General features: G+C 35.0%; 2 protein-coding genes across 2 annotated transcripts; both read left to right on the forward strand.

The window, feature by feature from the left end:
* The first annotated feature begins 16,635 nt into the window (after positions 1 to 16,635).
* LOC113005762 lies at positions 16,636 to 17,328 on the forward strand. Its single transcript, XM_026141634.1, has one exon. The coding sequence runs from the start codon at positions 16,636 to 16,638 to the stop codon at positions 17,326 to 17,328; it is 693 nt and encodes a 230-aa protein (XP_025997419.1).
* A 1,399-nt stretch (positions 17,329 to 18,727) lies between these two features.
* LOC113005763 lies at positions 18,728 to 21,704 on the forward strand. Its single transcript, XM_026141636.1, has 2 exons — positions 18,728 to 20,674; positions 20,898 to 21,704. The coding sequence occupies exons 1-2, from the start codon at positions 18,728 to 18,730 to the stop codon at positions 21,702 to 21,704; spliced, it is 2,754 nt and encodes a 917-aa protein (XP_025997421.1).
* The last annotated feature ends 2,105 nt before the right edge of the window (positions 21,705 to 23,809 follow it).

A 23,809-nucleotide genomic window follows, 5' to 3' on the forward strand; every position in this document is an offset into this window, starting at 1 on the left:
CATTACAGTTAAGTAATAAATTATATTATGTTTTGTACGATACGTTTGTGTCTTACGTTTAATTCGTATCCATTATGTGTTACGTCTAAGATTCATTAAGAAAACTGATTCTAGAATTTTAATTCCTATTCTTAATATCTAATATTTCCCTTTTGTGCGTAGGCCTAAATTGCTTTAATAATTTGTAAAATTACGTACTCTGGCTTTGAGACTATGTTTCAAGGCCAATGTCAAATAGCAAAATGTCGATATGATGGTCTTCTTCACTTATTGTAAACAATGTAATGATATATTTCATCAATTTTGTTTGGCCATAATTATGCAAGAAACAACTAACTCACATGAAATTTCTTAAGAAAAATGCAAATAAAATTTGATGTGATTAAAAATGTAAAAAGTCAGTTTTTTATTAATTTTAGGCACATATTAGGCTTGGATTTTTTTTTGTTAAATATGAAAAAATATACGGACTACTCAATGATTACAATACTTCAAAAATTATAATTTTGTGGATTGGATGTTTCTTACACAACTATAGCCATTTGATGACAAATAATTTATTATATACATTGTATTATATACATACAACATAATCGAAGTAGTCAATAATAAAAATAATCCAGTTTTAGATAAAAGTTACTTAAACACCAAAGTAAACTATCTACTTACGTTTAGTATGCTCAGAAAAGCTTGTAAAATTAGATATACTAGAGCTTTCCAATATATCTCCATCCTCATTTTCTTCAATTTCTATTGCACGTATGTTGGAGTTGGAATCGAGAACATGTGGTGTGTCTGAAACGTTACTTGTAGAACTGCAAAATAATATATATGTATTTAAAAATAATTATTCATTTTATGTCTTGTAAATTACAAGTATTAAAATTGTAAAATTGCTGACTTACGGCCTAGAAATCATCGAGTGGTTTAAAAATTCCATTTGGTCATAATACTGAAATCCATCTTTTTTGTTCTCCACAAGTGGTGCTTCCGAACCACTTGGTATATATTCGGTCATCTTGTTTTTTGCTTTTTTATAAGAATCACGAAGATTTCGCCATCGCTTTTTTAATTTTTCTACTTCAAACATATCTAAAAATTTATAAATGAATATTTTAGACGTTTTTCCTACAAAAATGAGATTTAAGTACATCTACATTTTAAATATTACAAAAAATATTACCATCCAATTCCTTTTTAACTTCAACCCATGCATCTTTCACAGTTAACGGACTTCTCTTTTTCACAGAGATAGTATGATTCTATAGACAAGGCCTTTTCGTAACAGCATTTATTAATAATTCATCGTAGTCAGCCCAAGTTTTATCTTCCATGTTTCGAGTTTTTTTCTTTGTAACAGACGAGCAAGGTTCATCATTTTCACTAACGTCATCGTTAGCCACTTCTTCCATAACTGGACCTGTAATAACTTACTTTTATGACAAATTGTCTTATACAATAACTATGGATTACACTTAATGAAAAAATTATGTAACACATGCAAATTTAATAAATCAAGAATAAACTAACCTCTAAATAAATAGCCAAAATTGTCCGCAAAAATATCCTCTTTCGAAATGTCTATATTTGCAAAGCATGAGTGAGTCAAATAATTATAGTTCCTCTTTGGTAGCTTGAAGTTGCAATCCCTGCACTTATAATACTTTAACAAAAAAAAACAATCTTATTATACAAGTGTACAAATATTACAATAATTTTTAAACAATGTTTTCTATTTAAATAATGTGTACTTACATTAGAATCTGTTTTATTCGTCTCAACATATTCTTTATTCGTCTCTGTCATATCTATTATTTAATTAACTTAATAATAATCTAACCTTGAAATACGATGGTTTAGGACGTAATAGAACGCTATGACCGCTATGACGCACATCAACGCACACTCTATTCCGCTCTTTTCTATCACGCAAGCTCAAAGAGCGGAATAGTGCTGATTGGTCGCTTCAATGACGCATTCTTTATTCCGCAGCTCTATTACGCATCGTGTGATTTCAGCCTTAGGGCCGACGAGTATGCCCGTCGTGAGATAGTTGGAACGAGAATGCCCGTTCCCGAGGAAGTGCTTGAGAATACTCAAGCTAAGGAGCGTCGAGGATACCCGGCGCAGGAACGGAGCAAGTGCGAGATCGGTGGTTCGGAGCAATCTCATTTTGGCTGCCCGCTGCCGGCTTATATAGCGGTCCGCGCGGTCGGACGTACCAATCAGCGCGCGCGGTTGGGCCGACCGGAGTGGGAACGCTTGCCGAACGCGGCGCGCGGCACGCATGGTAGCAATGGTAGCGCGTGATCGCGGCAAGCTTAGCCGAGCGCGTGCACATGCTCGGTCTTACGCGTTGTGTTCGGCGTTTAGATCGGAGTGGCGGTGCGGCGGAGGGGCGTAACGTTACAAATTAATCTATTGAAAAACAGAGTAGGTTCCAAAAATCGTTGTTGAATTTCACATAAAAAATTGTGAATTACGAGCTCCTCTATTTTTCGCGTACTCTAAACTCCAAATTAGGAGATGGAAAACGGAGTAGAGACAAGGACACAACGCACATATAATACGGTGCGACAAAGATACAATGAAAACAGTTGTAGTAGCCTCATATCATAAAACATTTAGTTTTTCACAGTTGCCAGCCTGATTTGCCAAACGACCACCTCGACAAAAGGGGCGTGGCTTCCGAAACGCTGACATACCATGGCTACGTTCCGTTTCACGCATAATGCGAATGGCACATTATTTTATCCTTGTAATTCCCCAAATGTTAAACAAGAACAAAATAATACATCATGCACATCATGCGTGAAACGGAACGTAACCCATGTTTATTCTCACCATGATCTGTATATATATAGGCCAAAAAATGCTGTAAAAATCAGACCGTTTTTGCGTCAATCCTAAATCAATATTGATTTAGGAGCCGAATCTCCAATGCGTCGATCCACGAGCGTTAGCAAATACAATATCAGAAGCCAAGTCTTCATATTTTATAATACGTTGGCATAATGAGACCGAGTTCTCTCCGTGTCTGTACATTCCGATTCTGCGAATCTTGTGAGCAATAAATACCTACGCAACATTGTTAATATAGGATTTAAAAACATTTTATACCAGAAAAATACTTGAATACTGAAAGAAAAGTTTCTGGTACTTGTAACTGACGCCAGCCAGTCAGCCCCGTCCTAAACATGAAATGTAACACAAAGTATTCACATACTTAAAGTATAATACTTCTCTATATGAGAAATGAAAATGTGTTTTTTCTCGCCAATAAACCTAACGCGTGTGTGCACACCACTTGACTACGACGCACGAGGGGTTAGCAACATCGCAAAACCCACTCCACGATCTTGACTCTCTCGACTCTCTCGATCAGGAAAAAATACTTCAAAAAGCAACAATAAGAAGCAACTTCTCGTGTGTACACCAACTTGTTTGTTCCTTCGAAATTAAGGGGATGCTAAAGTTGTCCTTTTTTACCGACTGAACGTTAATTTTTGGGCATGCCGTTCTTCTAATTGCATTTACAGATTTAAAAATACTTTTCCACAATTAAAGTATAGACAATAACGTATAATGGACGCTATATAAGGATAATAAAAACGAAACAAGTTAGAAAAATATTCTCAATTTTTTTTGTTTTCCTTATCCTTATATAGCGTCCATTATACATTACTGTCTATACTTTAATTGTGGAAAAGGATTTTTAAATCTGTAAATGCAATTAGAAGAACGGCATGCCCGAAAATTAATGTTTGGTCGGTAAAAAAGGACGACTTTAGCATCACCTTAAAATCACGATTCACTCGCCGAGCGAGCGCAACAGATCAAGTCTTGATTGGCTGCCATCGGCCAAGAAGACACGATTCTCGAAAGGCTACGATTGGCCCACGCTAGGGTCACGGATCTGTATATATATAGGCCAAAAAATATTGTAAAAATGAGACCGTTTTTGCGTCAATCCTAAATCAATATTGATTTAGGAGCCGAGTCTCCAGTGCGTCGATCCACGAGCGTTAGCAAATACAATATCAGAAGCCCAGTCTTCATATTTTATAATACGTTGGCATAATGAGAGACCGAGTTCTCTCCGTGTCTGTACATTCCAATTTTGCGAATCCTGTGAGCAATAAATACCTACGCAACATTGTTAATATAGGATTCCAAAACATTTTATACCAGAAAAATATTTGAATACTGAAAGAAAAGTTTCTGGTACTTGTTACTGACGCCAGCCAGTCAGTCCCGTCCTAAAAATGAAATATAACACAAAGTATTCACATACTTAAAGTATAATACTTCTCTATATGAGAAATGAAAATGTGTTTTTTTCTAGCCAATAATCCTCGCGCGTGTACACACCCCTTAACTCCGTCGCACGGGGAGTTAGCAACATCGGCAAAACCCACTCCACGATCTTGACTCTCTCAACTCTCTCGATCAGGAAAAAATACTTCAAGAAGCAATTTCTCGCGTGTAAACCAATTTTTTAATATAGGATTTCAAAATATTTTATACCAGAAATTTGAACACAGAGAAAAGTTTCTGGTACTTGTAACTGTAATTACATGGTAAAATACTAATTATAATTAGAAACTTCATTATTATAGTTCTTACTGCTGCAATGTTAATAATAATACCTATGTTCATAATTCTACCAACTATAAGAAAGTTTTACTATAAATTATAACTTTAAATATTAAAATAGTAAAATATCATAATAGTAACAATAAAATAAACATTTTTATATAGTAAATACTATCACAATTAACCCTTAAATACATATTGAAAATTCCCCTAGATTTTTGATCGCTTACTATGTGAACACGGATTGAAAAAAAAGATTCAAGCTAATTGTAAGTGGAAAAAAAGTTTGGAGTCTCCTCTATCAACTGCTACAATTGACTAACTTTATTGCTTAACCAAAATAAAGTGGCACAAAGGTAAAGTTTTTTCGGGAAGGTCTCCCAGACCCACTTATGTGTTTAAGGGTTAAAATGAATATAACTATATTTCTTTAAAATAATTTATGTAAGTAGTATATAGTAATAATAGCGTATATAGTAATAACAGCTATTAGCTATTATTTGCATTAAAAAAACTATAAATATAGAGTTGATACCGAAAATAATTATAAATTATAGTTAAATTATCGTAATTGCAATCATTTTTTCCTCTCAATGTAATTATTGAAAAATAAGATTAAGAGATCGTGTACAGAAAAAAGAATTTTGCTGAAAATAATTATAACTCTGAAAATAATTATGTTGAGCTTTTAAACAATTTATACTAAATGTTTTAAGTTAGTGGCTAGAATGTTAAAACTTTTTGCAGCAGGATTATCATGCTTGCATGTTTTACATAGTCATTTTGGTAGTTCGACATAAAATTATTTTCCGATCTGTATCTAGCTAAATTTTTAAATATTACAGTAAAACTGTTCTTTCCGAGTGCTAGTTTCGATTTATCGGGGATTACGGCGCCGTTCTCATTGAAAAAAACTTCTTGATTTCAGGCGCATCAGGTCAGTTTTCGAAAAAAAGCCGTGGCCTATATATATGTATATCGCACACGTAGCTGACATTATGATGTCATTCTGTGAGCTGGCTTCAACAAAATTTAATTTTCCTTTTCATGAATTGGACTGTGATTGGCTCCTCTTCCTCAATAGCTTGCGCGTCGGGCAAGTTTCGTTCGCCATTTCGCTCGCTTTCGGTTATAACCCGATTCGTGACAGCCTATGCAAGTCTATTGATATCCCTATTGGACTTCTATACTCTCGACTTCTGCAATTTAATTTTCGCAAGGATCACCGCGCGTTACGTCTGTGGAGTTGGCATCTCGTTTTCAGAATTTCGATATAATTGATAGAGTTCTCTTCTCCCTTGAGTAGTTGTTGAACCAGAGTTCCACAGTTTAAAATGTTCTGACAATTAAATATAAAAACTAGCGATCTGAACATACAAGGGGATACCAACTTCGCATTTCTGTTATATAAAAATAGATAATAACTTTTCTTTTTCAATTAGGATCGATCTGAGCATTTTTAGCTTCCGTATTAAACAAAATAATTAGATAAAATGTTAAATAAAAGTGTAGTTTTCTGTTTATATGATAAGTTCATTAACTCATAAGTCTCCATCAATTCATTACAAAAAAAAGTATTATTTGGCTAGTAATCATTTTTTAAGCAGACCAGTATACATTTAGGCCCGGTAATTTACTTCGCCCATGGATGTGGAATTTTTGATTGACAAAAGAGGCGGGGATACAAAGTGACGACCATTTTTTATTTTTCATTTATTTTATGCTCTTTGTTGCTGTTCCTTTTTTACAATTGCGAATTGCGACGCTCTATGCTGGCGCCCTGCTGACCAATTTATTCGTTGCTTTGTCCTATATCTTTCGCTGCATTCTTGTAATTATATATAGTACAGTCACATTGTGCAGTCTCTTTTGCGTCATGCTTGCTTGCATCCAAGCGTTTGGCATCAGCGCATATTTTAAAAAATTCATAGTTGATTATTAATCCAATTCTTGGATTTCTTGGGTGTAGATTTCCACACTAATAATAAGCTAAATTTTGAGTGTGGAGTGCTCCAAACTATAGTTACCGAGCCTGAGTATTGGTATTATTGACTTTAGAACGTGAATATATTCTGGCCCACATATCCGTTTGTACGTAAATTATATAAAAATAGAATTTATTGATGCATGTAAAATAATTTTCGCAAAAATAAAATAGTCGAAACGTAATACAAAAATATACAAGAATATTTCGCTGGACCTAAAATTCCGCGGAAAAATAAATAAATAGATAAATAAAAAATATTTTAAGAAAAAGACAAATATGAATTACAAATATTAATTACGGACTATTAATTATGATAAAATAAAAAAGTACAAATTATTTGTTACAATTTTTATATCAAACGGATAAGATGATAAAACTTGGCACAACAATAAAAAGTAGCTTAATCAAAATTCCTATAACGTGATTACAGTAAAAAAGTAATACCAAAATATATATGTACAATGGTATATATTGAAGTTGTAAAAAAAAATAGATCCACATAATTTATGTCACAAAAATGAAAATAAACTTGACGGATCGTAATAAATCAGTTCAAACGTTTGGTCCACTGATGTGTTTATCATTTTATAATTAAACACGGAGCAGTAAAGATACTTGAGATTCAGTACACCTAGTACTTCCTAAATTTATAAAAGATGTAATTGTATAGTATTGTAAGCGCGAACCGAATATCGTAAGGTGTCCACATATCGAGTCAGGTATGCGTCAACACGTATCAATTACTCATAAGGACTCAGTAGTTATCAATTAAGTCTATTGTAAGCCAAGAGATGGTACAGTAAGACTGTCAAAGCTAATGCAGCGGTGGCGCATCAAATTAATCAACAGCAGCGTATTATAATAGTGTGTACGGGAGCTCATCGAGGCTCCTTTCTCTTTCTTCGGGCAACCGTTGAGGTAGCAACATGTTTGCATATTGCGTTCTCTTTCTGCGGCCGACCGTCGAATAAGTAAACACCGTTTCTTCAGCCATCCGTTGAATTAGCAATATGTTTGTAACCAGTAATAAAGCAGTTTAAATTGTTTAAAAGCATTCAACAAAAGCATGTGATGTTTCGTCAGAAATATCCCACAGTAATTGTTACATATAGTTAGCAACAATAATTTGTAGACATTATTATGACATTTTTATATTGTGATATTTAATATAGAGCGATCAAACAGTTATTTACGGCATTTGACACACTTTTTATTAACGTTCTTGGACAAATACTTGATTAATTCATGATTTGGAAACAATGAAAGGATTTATTTTATATCAGAACTTTTAAAATGTACGACCCTTTTTTATCATTGCCTATATCGATTTCATTCGTTTATTTATTCATATTTATTATGTTACTTTTTCATATCAACTACATGGTTATTATGCTACACTTATTGACGAAAGTCAACGAACTTATTATAATATGGTTTTATTGTATATTCGTGCAATCTTAATTTTTTACTTTTAATTTATTAAAATATTAATTAGTGCACTGAAGAGAACTCTGTGAAGTTGAAACGTTCGTGTTTATTGTTATAATGGAATCAGAATATATATCAATGTTATATTGTCACTTATTTGTTTGCTCTTTATTGTGACCTTATCTCTCTCTATTTTCATTTTTATTATTTACATACAAACTAGTTTTGTTATAATTTACACGCCTGATATTTCAATCTCAACACAATGATAAATATATTATTCTAGTAAAGAATTTCTCACCACGTGTGAAACAAATATCGTTCAGCTCCTGTGTAATAAAAAAAATCATACTGATTGTCAGATATCTTCGAGGTGATTGTAGCCGTGACGGAACCAGACTTCCGTGTCTGCCGTGTTATTTAGTCTACGAGTCTCGAAACGAATTTGACCCGGTTATCCAGCTATAGGAATACGCTTCGCTGAGTGCAGATAACTTCAACGACATCCCGCCGCGTAGATGAATTCCGACGAGGAGAGGGGAAAAACGAAGAAGGTGAGGTGACGCGAAGGTACGAGGTGCTATAGATGCGAGGAGCCATATCGTATCGCGGGACGAATAGTGGGTCAAGTTCAACGGTACGTGGATGGAGTAACTGCGGAGTTACTCTCGCTTTCATATCCCCGCAGCGCGTACCTGCGATCGCGATGCACCTGCACAAACGAACACTTGCAGCGTGTGCATTCCCGACTCCCACGCGACATAGAGCACGTCTCTTGGCACGTGCCTTCGCCGATTCACGCAAAGTTAGAAAAGCAATTTGATGCAGCAGCACGTATGTGAGAAACGATGATCGCTTAGAATCAATTATTTTGATCTTTATTAATACAGCATGAAAAAGCATTCGTATTTTATTTATCAATATATGGAATCGATGTAAGAAAGAAAAAACAATTGTGAAATATGTTTATGATCATGGGATTCTTCCAAGTTCTTAATAATATAGAAAATAGTGCCTTCGTTTTTTCTTTTTTGTATTTCTTTTACCATATTTTTGAAGTCTTCATTCTATTGTTGTTTTTAACAGATATATCCCTTACGGAAATGAACTATTGGAAAGCCAATAATCACTATTAACTTACAATAGTGATTATTCATTCTCTAATAGTGATTATGTAACACCTAATGATTGGATTATTTACACTAATCATTTCCTAATAGTTTTTGAATGAGTGATTATTGATTTCATAATGAGATTATTTGCAATAATCATTCCCTAATAGTTCTTTTATGGAATGATTATTGATTTCATAATCAGGTTATTTAGAATAATCATCAGCAAACTACTTTTAATAGTTAATATATATATATATATGACTATTAGTCGACTATTCACAATAAACTCAATAAGAACTGGATTGTTTTATACGTTTATTAAACGCAAGTATGGTATACGAGGTGTGTTCAAAAAGTATCGCGAATTTTGAATTTTCGCGGGTTACGTATATTCGAATTTCGATCTTTTTGTGGCGTTATGTTGGTACTCATGTCTCTCACTTATGCCGACAAGCTCGGCCATTTTGAATGTTCACTTAATTGTTGACAGCTGCTTTGCTTGCACGTGTTTTGGATCGTCTTCGATTTTTACCTATTCAAAAAAATGGATCAAAGAACCTTTATCAAATTTTGTGTGAAAAACGAAATTAAGTGCGCGGATGCATTCCGAATGTTGACTGTGGCATACGGAGAAGCTACCTTGGACCGAAGCAACGTTTATCGGTGGTACAAAATGTTCTCAGAAGGCCGAGAAGATGTGAACGACGAAGAGCGTGCCGGACGCCCGAGCACTTCAACAACAGACGAAAAAATTAATGAAGTGGAGAAAATGGTATTGGCCAATCGTCGAATCACCGTTAGAGAAGTTGCTGAGGACCTAAACATATCGATTGGCTCGTGCCATTCGATTTTTATCAATGATTTGGGCATGAGACGGGTCGCCGCGAAATTCGTACCAAAATTGCTCAATTGCGACCAAAAACAGCATCGCATGAACATTGTTAATGAGATGTTGGACTCTGTCCGCGACGACCCAAATTTGCTCCAGAGGGTCATAACTGGTGACGAATCGTGGGTTTATGGTTATGACGTGGAAACCAAAGCTCAATCATCTCAATGGAAGCTGCCGCACGAACCAAGACCGAAAAAAGCGCGCCAAGTTCGGTCGAATGTGAAAGTTTTGCTGACAGTTTTCTTCGATTGCAGGGGCGTGGTGCATCATGAGTTCTTGCCACAGGGTAGAACGGTCAATAAGGAATATTACCTGCAAGTTATGCGCAATTTGCGCGAAGCAATCCGCCAGAAACGCCCGGATTTGTGGAAGAACAAAAATTGGCTTTTGCACCACGATAACGCCCCTGCTCACACATCGTTGCTTGTGCGCGACTTTTTGGCCAAAAACAACACACTAATGATGCCGCAGCCACCGTATTCCCCAGATCTGGCCCCCTGTGACTTTTTCTTGTTCCCTAAACTGAAGAGGCCCATGAAAGGACGACGTTACGCTACGCTTGACGAGATAAAGACGGCATCGAAGGAGGAGCTGAACAAGATAAAAAAAAATGATATTTTGAAGTGCTTCGAAGATTGGAAAAACCGTTGGCACAAGTGTATAATATCTCATGGGGATTACTTTGAAGGGGACAAAATAGATATTCATGAATAAATAAATAATTTTTGAAAAAACACAAAATTCGCGATACTTTTTGAACACACCTCGTACATTGGCAAATATCCCCGCTTGGCAACGTGTTAAAATAAATCAAATTAATTTAGTTGCTTTAATGTATGAAAAAGATTTGAAGAGACTTGGAACGTCAGAGCTTTTTGATATTCTTATACAAGATTTAAAGGATATTGAACAAACAGGTATAGAAATCAATTATAAAAATGAAAAAATAATGCTTAAAGGAACATTAATAGCTTTAGTAGGAGATAATCTGGGTAGTCACTTTATTGGTGGATTCAATGAGAACTTTCACATGTCAGGTTATTTTTGTCGATTTTGTCATATTAACAAAATAAAAGCAAATTCACAACTTATAACGTCAAAATTTGAGAAAAGAACAATTGAAACTTACAAAGAAGATATAAATAATATAGTAAATGATAATCAAGTCAGCAGAGGAATTAAATTAAATTCTGTTTTTAACAATTTGAACTTTTTTCACGTTTGCCAACCTGGAATGCCACCTTGTATATCACATGATTTTTTTGAAGGAATTGTTCAGTACGATGTCATGTTAATAATAAATGAATTAATTGGAAAAAAATTGTTGACTTATGAATATATTAATGAAAAACTTAGCAATATTAATTTTCAAAATGAAGAGAAAATATACTTGCCACCAATAAAAAAGTCAAAAAAATTAAATGGCACTCATAGTCAAAATATGAAAATATTAAATATATTACCTTTTGCCTTGATTAGAATAAATAAATTATATGACTTTGAGGAATGGAAATTACTTCTTTTTTTGCGAAAAATTGTAAACATTGTGTTAGCTTTCAAAATATCGATTGGTCAAATTGCATTGTTACACTATTTGATAGAAGAATTGTTACGTGCGTGTCATATTTAAAGAATGTCATACACGACACATTCACACACACATACATGTATGTCGGAGAACGGACAACGGGTGAACTTAGATGAAAGAGAATTGTCAAATAATTCGACATATTTGGCACTTCGAGATTTCCTGTTACTAAGCGAATTTATGTATTTCGGTATTCCGCGTTACCATGCACACGCTTGTTTATTAAATAAGTGCGATTTATTATCGGTGTTTTTTGTCAAAAATTCACTTCTCGTCCTGACTACGCTTTCGACCATCGACAAGAGCAGACATAAACGTGTGTGAATTTTCATTTCAGTAAGACCATTAATTCTTGATCCTTCTTCTAAGAGTGATAAATACGATCACATCGTTATACGTTAAAATACGTGCTTCTTACGACGTATGCGTGAGTGATAAAATAACAGAAGAACAGTTTCCCTACGACAAATCCGTGACCCAGGGTAGTGACTCCAAGGCGACGTCCTTACGGACTCAGGGCCAGAGTTGCCGCTGATGCGCCGATTTGCAGCACACCGCTGCCAGAAAGAACAGCACTCGCTAGCACCCGTTAGCACTTTCTCCCCACTTATCGGCCTGCGTCGAGCAGCCGAGGCACCGAGTGGGGACTCCTTCTGTCTCTTTCTCTCTCTCGAGCGGTCTCTCTCCTTCTCGACCTAGCATGAGCCAAAAGCTGTGCCTGTAATACGAGAGAAAGAGAACGTTCGAGTCAGAAGAGGATAGGTCAAGAAGAAGAGAGACCGCTCGAGAGAGAAAAAGACAGAAGAAGTCCCCACTCGGCGCCTCGGCTGCTCGACGCAGGCCGATAAGTGGGGAGAAAGTGCCAACGGGTGCTAGCGAGTGCTGTTCTTTCTGGCAGCGGTGTGCTGCAAATCGGCGCATCAGCGGCAACTCTGGGCGTGAGGCGAAGTATGTGCCGAGGCACGCTGCAGAGTTGCCATTGAGGCGCCGATTTGCAGCCACACCGACAGCCAGAGGGAACAGACTCACTTGCACCGGCTGGCACTTTATCCCCACTTATCGGCGTACGTCGAGCAGCCAAGGCGACGAGTGGGGAGCTCAACTGTCTCTTTCTTTCTCAAGCGGTCTATCTCCTTCTCAACCTATCCTCTTCTGTCTCAAGCGTTCTCTTTCTTTCTTGTTACAGGCGCAGCTTTGCTTTCGACCATCAGCGATTTGAGATTTTCGTATCGCGGAGCCGAGTCACGACGCGCGCGCGCGCGCTATGTATTAATATATATACACGTTTTCTACTTATACATATATAAAAAATACATGACGATATATCGATTTTTTTATCTTAATGGTATATTTATAAAATAAAAAAGAAATTGAAAAAAAATATTGCTGTATTAAGCATGAAACATTTATAAATATAATTAATCCATATACATGTTTATAAAAAATGCTTAATTATTTCTAAATTACAATGTAGAAATATTGCAGCATGAAATATATTACACATATTCAGCATGGTGACACTTTAAATCAAAAACAAACGGTATTGAAATAATTAAAAAAATCGTTTGACTTTTTATTTAAAATGTTATCATGCTGAATGTGTAATATTTCATACAGCAATATTTCTACATTATAATTTAGAAATTTAATTGTGCATTTTTGTTAACATTTACTTGGATTAATTCTTTTAAATGTTTTACGTATAGCACAGTTAAAAGTATCTTTCCTAATTATTGAACAATTTCTTTCTAAATTTAATTTTATATCATTAAGATGATTCGCCTATCACATATCGTTACATTTTTACCGAAATACTATTTCAAAATTAATTGAACAATTATCAACATTTTCTAAAAGGTCAATACTTTTACATATATTTTTTAAAATATACCTACACAATTGTCGCTTACAAGATTTGGTCATATAATTTAATATCGGGAAATGTCACGCGTCTCATCGCCAATTTGACAACTCTAGATCTGAAGTCACATACGGCTGTTACTGTAGCTGTAACATGATTTCAAATCTCGAGATTCTTCAGTCGAATTCTGGCGATTACAATATTCAGTATTTTAATACAGCAATTCAAATGTGTTAATATTTAAGTCTACTCTTGGCCACCATGCGCGTTTTTTATTTAAAATGTATCACGTAACAAAAAATTATGCTCATTTTTTATATGAAATAAATACAACTATTACCGAAATTATTTTTTTCGATAATCTGTTTTCTTACATTTACTTTATTTTACATAAATGTTAATTTACACAAACGTACATAGTGTTGCTCAACGGAAACCGCAAGAAAGTGATGGTCTTTTCCGTCAGGAGAAAAATGTAAAAAATTCTCATCTATACTTAAAAATAATAAGAATTGAAAGTAATATTTAATCAGCTACATTGTTTTACAATATTAACTAGTCACATACAAAATGGAATTAGTTAACATTGCAAAATAATGTACCTGATTAAAAATCACTTTCAAAATAAATTTTTTACATTTCCCTCAATGTGTGTGTGTGTGTGTGTGTGTGTGTGTGTATGTGAGTGTGTGCTTAATTTTATATTGTTTTTACACGCTCATTCTTTTCGAACGATGTCCTTACGGACAAAATATTTTGCACATCCACTCTTGCGAGTGATGTCCTTACGGACATAATATTTTGCACACTTTTTCGAGCGATGTCCTTACCGACAAAGTCTTTTACACACTCTTTCGATCGATGTCCTTACGGACAAAACATTTTACACTATTTTACACAAGGTATTTGACTCACTCTTTTTGAGCGATGTCCTTACGGACAAGAAAAAAAATTTTAATATTTTAATTTTAATTTTAATTTGCCCACGAAGGACCAGCAATATCATTAACATGCACTACATGTAATGTTAAAGTATTCTGGTTTTTTTTAGCGTTACTTTTATATAATTTGTCTGGCGACGTAAGAGTGGATGTGCAAAATATTTTCTCCGTAAGGACATCGTTCGAAAAGAATGAACGTGTAAAAACAATATAAAATTAAGCACACACTCACACACACACACACACACACACACACACACACACACACACACACATTGAGGGAAATGTAAAAAATTTATTTTGAAAGTAATATTTAATCAGTTACATTATTTTGCAATGTTAACTAATTCCATTTTTTATGTGACTAGTTAATATTGTAAAACAATGTAGCTGATTAAATATTACTTTCAATTCTTATTATTTTTAAGTATAGATGAGAATTTTTTACATTTTTCTCCTGACGGAAAAGACCATCACTTTCTTGCGGTTTCCGTTGAGCAACACTATGTACGTTTGTGTAAAAGAACATTTATGTAAAATAAAGTAAATGTAAGAAAACAGATTATCGAAAAAAATAATTTCGGTAATAGTTGTATTTATTTCATATAAAAAATGAGCATAATTTTTTGTTACGTGATACATTTTAAATAAAAAACGCGCATGGTGGCCAAGAGTAGACTTAAATATTAACACATTTGAATTGCTGTATTAAAATACTGAATATTGTAATCGCCAGAATTCGACTGAAGAATCTCGAGATTTGAAATCATGTTACAGCTACAGTAACAGCCGTATGTGACTTCAGATCTAGAGTTGTCAAATTGGCGATGAGACGCGTGACATTTCCCGATATTAAATTATATGACCAAATCTTGTAAGCGACAATTGTGTAGGTATATTTTAAAAAATATATGTAAAAGTATTGACCTTTTAGAAAATGTTGATAATTGTTCAATTAATTTTGAAATAGTATTTCGGTAAAAATGTAACGATATGTGATAGGCGAATCATCTTAATGATATAAAATTAAATTTAGAAAGAAATTGTTCAATAATTAGGAAAGATACTTTTAACTGTGCTATACGTAAAACATTTAAAAGAATTAATCCAAGTAAATGTTAACAAAAATGCACAATTAAATTTCTAAATTATAATGTAGAAATATTGCTGTATGAAATATTACACATTCAGCATGATAACATTTTAAATAAAAAGTCAAACGATTTTTTTAATTATTTCAATACCGTTTGTTTTTGATTTAAAGTGTCACCATGCTGAATATGTGTAATATATTTCATGCTGCAATATTTCTACATTGTAATTTAGAAATAATTAAGCATTTTTTATAAACATGTATATGGATTAATTATATTTATAAATGTTTCATGCTTAATACAGCAATATTTTTTTTCAATTTCTTTTTTATTTTATAAATATACCATTAAGATAAAAAAATCGATATATCGTCATGTATTTTTTATATATGTATAAGTAGAAAACGTGTATATACATTAATACATAGCGCGCGCGCGCGCGTCGTGACTCGGCTCCGCGATACGAAAATCTCAAATCGCTGATGGTCGAAAGCAAAGCTGCGCCTGTAACAAGAAAGAAAGAGAACGCTTGAGACAGAAGAGGATAGGTTGAGAAGGAGATAGACCGCTTGAGAAAGAAAGAGACAGTTGAGCTCCCCACTCGTCGCCTTGGCTGCTCGACGTACGCCGATAAGTGGGGATAAAGTGCCAGCCGGTGCAAGTGGGTCTGTTCCCTCTGGCTGTCGGTGTGGCTGCAAATCGGCGCCTCAATGGCAACTCTGCTCAGGGCCGCTGCCTTCAGGCGTCGTCGCGGTAGATACACACATCTCCCTTAGACGTTACGACGGTATGATGTGAATACTCAAACAAATAAACATTAATCATTATATTAGCAATTGTACATTATTAAATAAAACAAATCTTTAAAAAAGTGCGTGAAATTTAAGTGTTTCCCACTGAACATTTTTTTGGTGCCTCCTGGGAGGTTTCACAGTCTACACGAGGACAAGGAAACCTTCGACGAGTCCGCGACTCAAGACAGTGGTTCCCGAAACGACATCCCACGGATTCAGATCGCTGTCTCTAGGCGTTGTCGCGGCGACTATACGTGAGCGGAGGGAAACAGAATACAAATTTTCATTATACGAAATCAATCGAAGTAAGTCGTTTGATTATTCCTAAACTATTCAATCATGGCTGACAAAATCAAATTAATTATTCAAAAACGGACGTCTTTAAAATCACAACTCACTAACTTGAGTAATATTCTCGACAAAGGTAGTGTTGATCGTTCCTTAATAAAACTAAGAATGAATCGTATCACCGAACTGTATCACGCGTTCGAAGGATATAACGATGAGCTCGCGTTGTTAGATCCGAGTGAGGCGCATCAATCCGAATTTGAAAACGTACAAGAACGTGATTATTTAATCGCGAGTAAAGTAGAAAATATTTTACATCCGCCTGATACAACGGAGACAGAATCTAACGTGTCGATTAACGGAACTCGTAGTGACAGCACGGAAACAATAATTAAAAATCGACGAATCAAATTACCGGAAGCTTCTTTACCGACTTTTGATGGAAAGTACGAGAATTGGCTGTCGTTTAAGAATGCATTTGCTAACATGATCGGCTCCCGAACCGATCTGTCCGATATTGATAAATTACATTATTTAAAATCAGCTTTGATCGGAGACGCAGCAAGCAAAATTCGAATATTCGCAATTGACGGGATCAATTATACTAAAGCATGGGAATTACTTGAACGCGCCTACGAAGTCAAGCGGATTTTAATATCGCGACATTATTCGATGATTCTCAATTTGCCCGCGATAGACAAGGAATCTACTAGCGGGTTGCGCAAACTTGCGGGTGACGCATAGCAACATGTCGCATCACTGAGTACTCTAGGAGTTAACGTCGAGCCGCAATTAATCGTACATATTCTAGAGACTAAAGTACCTAAAAATACGTTAGAAAAATGGGAAGCGACTCTCGAAAAAGACGAGTTTCCGAAAGTTGAACAAATGTACGAATTCCTGTACAAATCCGCAGTCTGTGCATCGAAACGCGAAAGAACAAAGGCAATAGAAGAAGATTTTAAAGTCGAGCCCGCGATAAAGAAGAAAAAATTGTCTCACTCGAATCGTGCACTCTTTTTGAATACAACACGCAGTTGTTTAATGTGTAAAAATAAACGACATCCATTATATACATGCGAGAAATTCAAACAATTGTCCGTGCAAAAGCGTATCGATACGGTGAAAAACGCGAAGATTTGCTACAACTGCTTACGTTCACATAAAGGTTTCCCTTGTAAATTCTCGAATTGCACCATATGTCAAAAATGTCATAATACGCTATTACACGATGACAATTACGGCGCCTCGAATAAATTCAACACTTCTAAGGCCGCTTCAAACGGAACAGATTGACTAGCCGATACTCGAATAATGAATCTTGCATCTCTACACGCTTCCTCTCCAGAGTTAATGATTAGTGCTTTAATTTACATTCAAAATAGTAATCACCAACAAATTAAATGCCGAGCGCTTTTAGACACTTGTGCCACTGCAAATTTTATTACGGTATCCATGGCGAAACGTTTAAAATTATCAATATCGACACAATCATTGTCAATTAATGCAATAAACGGCACGTGCACTGAATCGAAAGGCATAGTACGCATTACGATAAAATCTCTACACAATGAATTTACAAAAAATCTAACATGTTTAACAATTCCGTCTATTGCCGATTTAGTTCCATCCGAAACATTCCCTCGAAATTCAGTCAAAATACCGCGAAACATCAAACTCGCGGATCCGGAATTCCACTTACCTCGCTCGGTCGATCTATTAATAGGCTCTGGAGCGACACTTTCTTTATTCGCGGATGGTCAGATAAGCTTGTCTAAAGACGGACACGATTTATATTTACAAAAGACACGTCTAGGATGGGTGATCGCCGGAAACACCACATCACGAATTCCGTCAAATGTTACGTGCCATTTAACGCGTTTAGAAGAATTGATATCCAAATTTTGGATTACTGAAGAGATTACGTCAGACAAATTACAATCTCCGGAAGAAATTGACTGTGAAACACATTATTTAAGAACATTCTCGCGAAACAAAAACGGTCGATACGTGGTTCGATTACCGTTTCGAAAAAATAATACCCGTCTCGGTGACTCGCGCACTCGAACGCAAACTCAACTCGAACAATACATTAAAAACTGAATACACTAGAGTAATAGCTGAATACATTAATTTAAATCATATGTCCGAAATAAAAAATCCCAGTGATGATGGGTATTATATGCCTCATCACGCTGTAATTAAAGAATCAAGTAATACTACGAAAGTACGAGTTGTGTTTGATGCGTCGGCGAAAACGAATAACGGCTTATCTCTCAACGATACATTAATGGTAGGTCCAACTATACAAAATAAACTATTTTCACATTTAATTCGTTTTCGATCTTACAAATACGTCTTAACAGCAGACATCGAAAAGATGTATAGACAGATTCTCGTACACGATGAGGATCGACGTTATCAACGCATATTATGGCGCGAAAATGGTGAAATAAAAACATTACAATTAAATACGCTTACTTTCGGGATTTCTTCACCGCCATTTCTCGCAATCCGAACCATCAAAAAATTAGCAGACGATGAACGATCTTCATATCCTCGGGCAGCCAAAGTAATTGAGTCACATCTATACGTAGATGATTTATTAACCGGCGCTGAGACGATAAATGACGCTCGGACGTTGCGAAATGAAATAATAACATTATTAGCTCGCGGCGGCTTTAGTATAAGACAATGGGCATCTAACGATAAACGCGTAGTCAATGATTTACCGATTAGCGCACTACACGAGAATTTTGCATTAGATACAGATCGCGCTTTAAAAACATTAGGCGTAACGTGGAATGCACGCGATGATAAGATATATTACGCGACAAAATCAATCGGAAATACAACAAAAATTACAAAGAGAACTATATTATCAGAGATTGCCAAAATATTTGACCCCTTAGGATTGCTGGGCCCGGTCATTTTATATATTAAAAAAATAATGCAACACGTCTGGCGATGTGGTCTACAATGGGACGAGTCCGTACCGCAAAACATATATACAGAATGGTTAAAATTCGTAAAACAATGGGAAACAATGGGCCGAGTTTCTTTCCCTCGAAATTTATTAATCGAGAATTATCAAAACGTACAAATACATGGATTTTGCGACGCGAGCAATATAGGTTACGGTGCATGTATATACGTACGTTCAACGGGAAAACACGGCGATGTAACCGTTAGATTGTTATGTGCCAAATCGCGAGTAGCGCCATTAAAAATATCTACCATCCCACGACTTGAATTATGCGGAGCATTAATATTAGCACAATTATATCAAGAAATAAAGGACGTGTTCGGTTTTTACGTCACCAAAGTCATTTTTTGGAGTGACTCGACTATAGTATTACATTGGTTGAACACATCGCCACACTTGTTAAAAACGTACATAGCAAATCGAGTCGCAATCATTCAAGAAATCACCGGTTCATATGAATGGCGGCACGTCAGAACCGCAGACAATCCCGCGGACGCGTTATCAAGAGGCCAATTGCCTTACGATTTCTTGCAAAACAACACATGGTCCACAGGACCTACTTGGCTTATTAAAGACGCGTCGCAATGGCCTAATGAGTTTAAACGTTTAACAGAAATACCCGAATTAAAGAAAAACACCTGTTTAACAGTCTTACATAAGGATTACGGCTTGTTTAATAAATACTCATCATATTCTAAATTGCTCAGGATAATTGCTTGGTGTCTCAGATTTCGCTCAAACAATAAATATACAGGTAATTTATGTGCCGATGAAATTAATAATGCAGAATTACGAGTGTTAAAATTGCTCCAAGACAGTCAATTCTCGGAGGTAATTCAAGAATTAAAAAAGAACATCGCATATAAGGGTAAATACGCAAATTTAAACCCGTTCCTTGATGAAATCGGACTTATTCGTGTCAGTGGACGTATCCAACGATCCAATCTCTCATTTTCGCAGAAACATCCGATTCTTCTCCCGAATCGCCATCATATAACAGATAACATCATTCGCGAACTTCATGAAAAACATCATCATACAGGTATTCAAACAACCTTGTACACATTGAGACAACGTTTTTGGTTATGTGACGGCCGAAATCAAGTGAGAAGGGTCGTTCGCACATGCATACGATGCTCCCGTTTCAATGCCGATGCGATTAAATATAAATTAGGCAATCTCCCGGCTGCTCGGGTGCGAGCGACAACACCCTTTGCTCATACCGGTGTAGATTTCTGCGGTCCATTTTTTTATCAAGGAACGAAAATTTCGTAATCGTAATAAAATCAAAGTATACATATGCGTATTTATTTGTATGGCTATAAAGGCTGTACATCTCGAATTAGTAAGTGATTTAACATCGGATGGTTTTCTTGCGGCTTTACGCCGATTTAACGCCAGACGCGGTATTCCCGAACATATTTACTCAGACAAGGGTACCAACTTTGTTGGTGCAAATAACAAATTAAAGGAAGTATATGTGTTAATAAACTCGGAAGAACATAAAACACTCGTAAATCAATTTGCAAATCAACACCGTATTAAATGGCATTTTATACCACCACTCGCTCCCCATTTTGGTGGAATGTGGGAATCAACCGTAAAGTCATTTAAGCACCACTTCAAACGCGTGATAGGTGACTCTCTTTTTACATACGAAGAATTAGAAACATTCACAACCGAAGTCGAGGGCATTTTAAATTCTAGACCAATCACGTCCATTTCAACAGATCCAAACGACTTACTCGTCTTATCCCCCGCTCATTATCTAATTGGCAAACCTATTACTTCTTTGCCGGAAAGCGATTTATTAAGTGTTCCAGAAAATCGTTTATCCATCTGGAAACATATATCAAAGGTCCGACAAGACTTCTGGGCAAGATGGAGTTTAGAATACTTAAATGAACTCCAAATACGAAATAAATGGAAAAAAGATGAATCAAAGCTTAACATCGGTTCTGTCATACTTATCAAAGACAAAAATATTCTATGCACTCAATGGGCGTTAGGCAGAGTTACACACGTACACCCTGGTGAAGGTGGAATTGTACGAGTCGCAACTATAAAAACATCTTCAGGAGAAATTAAAAGAGCTGTGAAATCATTATGTCTGCTGCCTATAGAAACCGATTAAGCAAGTGGTACAGTATAAAATATTGATCACTAAAATATTCATATACATCATTAGATGTAAAATTTTATCCAGTCATTTCACATGAAACATTACACACGCATATATATGTAATATATACATGTATAGCGTATATGTAAATGCGAGTATATATTATTGATCGGTATTTCCTCTCAACGGGGGGAGTATGTTACGTGCGTGACATATTTAAAGAGTGTCATGCACGACACATTCACACACACATACATGTATGTCGGAGAACGGACGACGGGTGAACTTAGATGAAAGAGAATTGTCAAATAATTCGACATATTTGGCACTTCGAGATTTCCTGTTACTAAGCGAATTTATGTATTTCGGTATTCCGCGTTACCATGCACACGCTTGTTTATTAAATAAGTGTGATTTATTATCGGTGTTTTTTGTCAAAAAATTCACTTCTCGTCCTGACTACGCTTTCGACCATCGACAAGAGCAGACATAAATGTGTGTGAATTTTCATTTCAGTAAGACCATTAATACTTGATTCTTCTTCTAAGAGTGATAAATACGATCACATCGTTATACGTTAAAATACGTGCTTCTTACGACGTATGCGTGAGTGATAAAATAACAGAAGACCAGTTTTCCTTCGACAAATCCGTGACCCAGGCTAGTGACTCCTAGGCGACGTCCTTACGGACTCAGGGCCGCTGCCTTCAGGCGTCGTCGCGGTAGATACACACATCTCCCTTAGACGTTACGACGGTATGATGTGAATACACAAACAAATAAACACTAATCATTATATTAGCAATTGTACAATATTAAATAAAACAAATCTTTAAAAATCCAGTGCGTGAAATTTAAGTGTTTCCCACTGACAAGAATACTTAGAAACTCGTCAAATATTATTTCCATCTACAAAATTAAGGCCTAAACATCACTACTTAATCCATTATTCTAATTTATTTAGAGAATTCGGGCCACTACGACATTTATGGACATTTGCATTTGAGCACAAACATCAGTATTTTGAAAAGTGTTATTCGTCATACGACTAATTATAAAAATGTCCTTTTTTCTCTCTCTCGGAAACATCAACTTTTACAAGCTTATAACTCTTCTTTGAATTCTTTGTATTATAATAAAATTATATCAGTAGATGCCAGGATGCTTGAACAAAACATAATCTTTCAAGAGATAAACAAAATTCATAAAATTCATGAAAACCAATATTATTTTTCTTTTTCGGCAAACTTTAAAGGAGTAACTTATAAGAAAAACAGTTTTGTGTCATACGGAAGAAGTATTTTTGGATATTACAATCTGTGTCAAATAGATTATCTTATTATCGACCTAGAATTTGAAAACTTATACTTTTTTGGTACCAAAATAAATATTTGTTATAATTCAATGAATGGAATATTTGAAAAAGTAACAATAGAGAATGAAACAAAAATATTTATTAATCATAAAGATCTTATCTCTCCTGAAACTGTCTTAATGCAAGAAATTGATGGCAGTCCTTTATTTTATTTCAAATCTGCACCTTTCGATGAACTTTAAATTTATCTATTATCTTTTATTTTTAGTTGTGAAAATGTTAATTTTTATTAAGATTTTGATAAAACTTGATGTTTAACAGTTTGAAATATGTGATGACATGATAATGGTTAATGTTAAAACAAGAAACTTATATAATATTTGTCCTCAATATTTTTAACGAATCTACACTTTCTCAATGTGACATTAAAATAAACAGTTTTTTCAACATAACTTCTGAATATATATTTATTTTTATGAAATTTGATTAATATGTCATTTTTGTTGTGTGTTCAGCTTTTTTAAAAAGAATTGAAATTTTGTATAAGTGTTAGACTTTTTTCTTTGTGCGAAGGGATGCTTTGACATAGTTTTTTATCATGTATTTTTGAAAATAATTTTAAAATTAAGATTATAAAAGCTATGAGGTTTATAATATAAAATAATCTCTTGGTAGATCCATATTTTTAATTATTTTTTAGAATATTACCCTTAAAATCATAAGAATCGAAATTTTTTAAATATTGATTAAATCTAGTTGAATTTTTTAAAAATATCTACATTTAAATTTGATTAATATATTA

This window comes from Solenopsis invicta, chromosome 7, assembly GCF_016802725.1.
Source record: "Solenopsis invicta isolate M01_SB chromosome 7, UNIL_Sinv_3.0, whole genome shotgun sequence".
NCBI classification, from domain to species: domain Eukaryota; kingdom Metazoa; phylum Arthropoda; class Insecta; order Hymenoptera; family Formicidae; genus Solenopsis; species Solenopsis invicta.

What these genes read in the sequence shown, in the direction of transcription:
- LOC113005762 (XM_026141634.1), top strand. Translation starts at nt 16,636, where the DNA reads ATGGCTGACAAAATCAAATTAATTATTCAAAAACGGACGTCTTTAAAA.
- LOC113005763 (XM_026141636.1), top strand. Translation starts at nt 18,728, where the DNA reads ATGTCCGAAATAAAAAATCCCAGTGATGATGGGTATTATATGCCTCAT. An exon ending in TATGTGACGGCCGAAATCAA is followed by an intron (nt 20,675 to 20,897) that starts GTGAGAAGGGTC and finishes ATGGCTATAAAG; the next exon opens with GCTGTACATCTCGAATTAGT.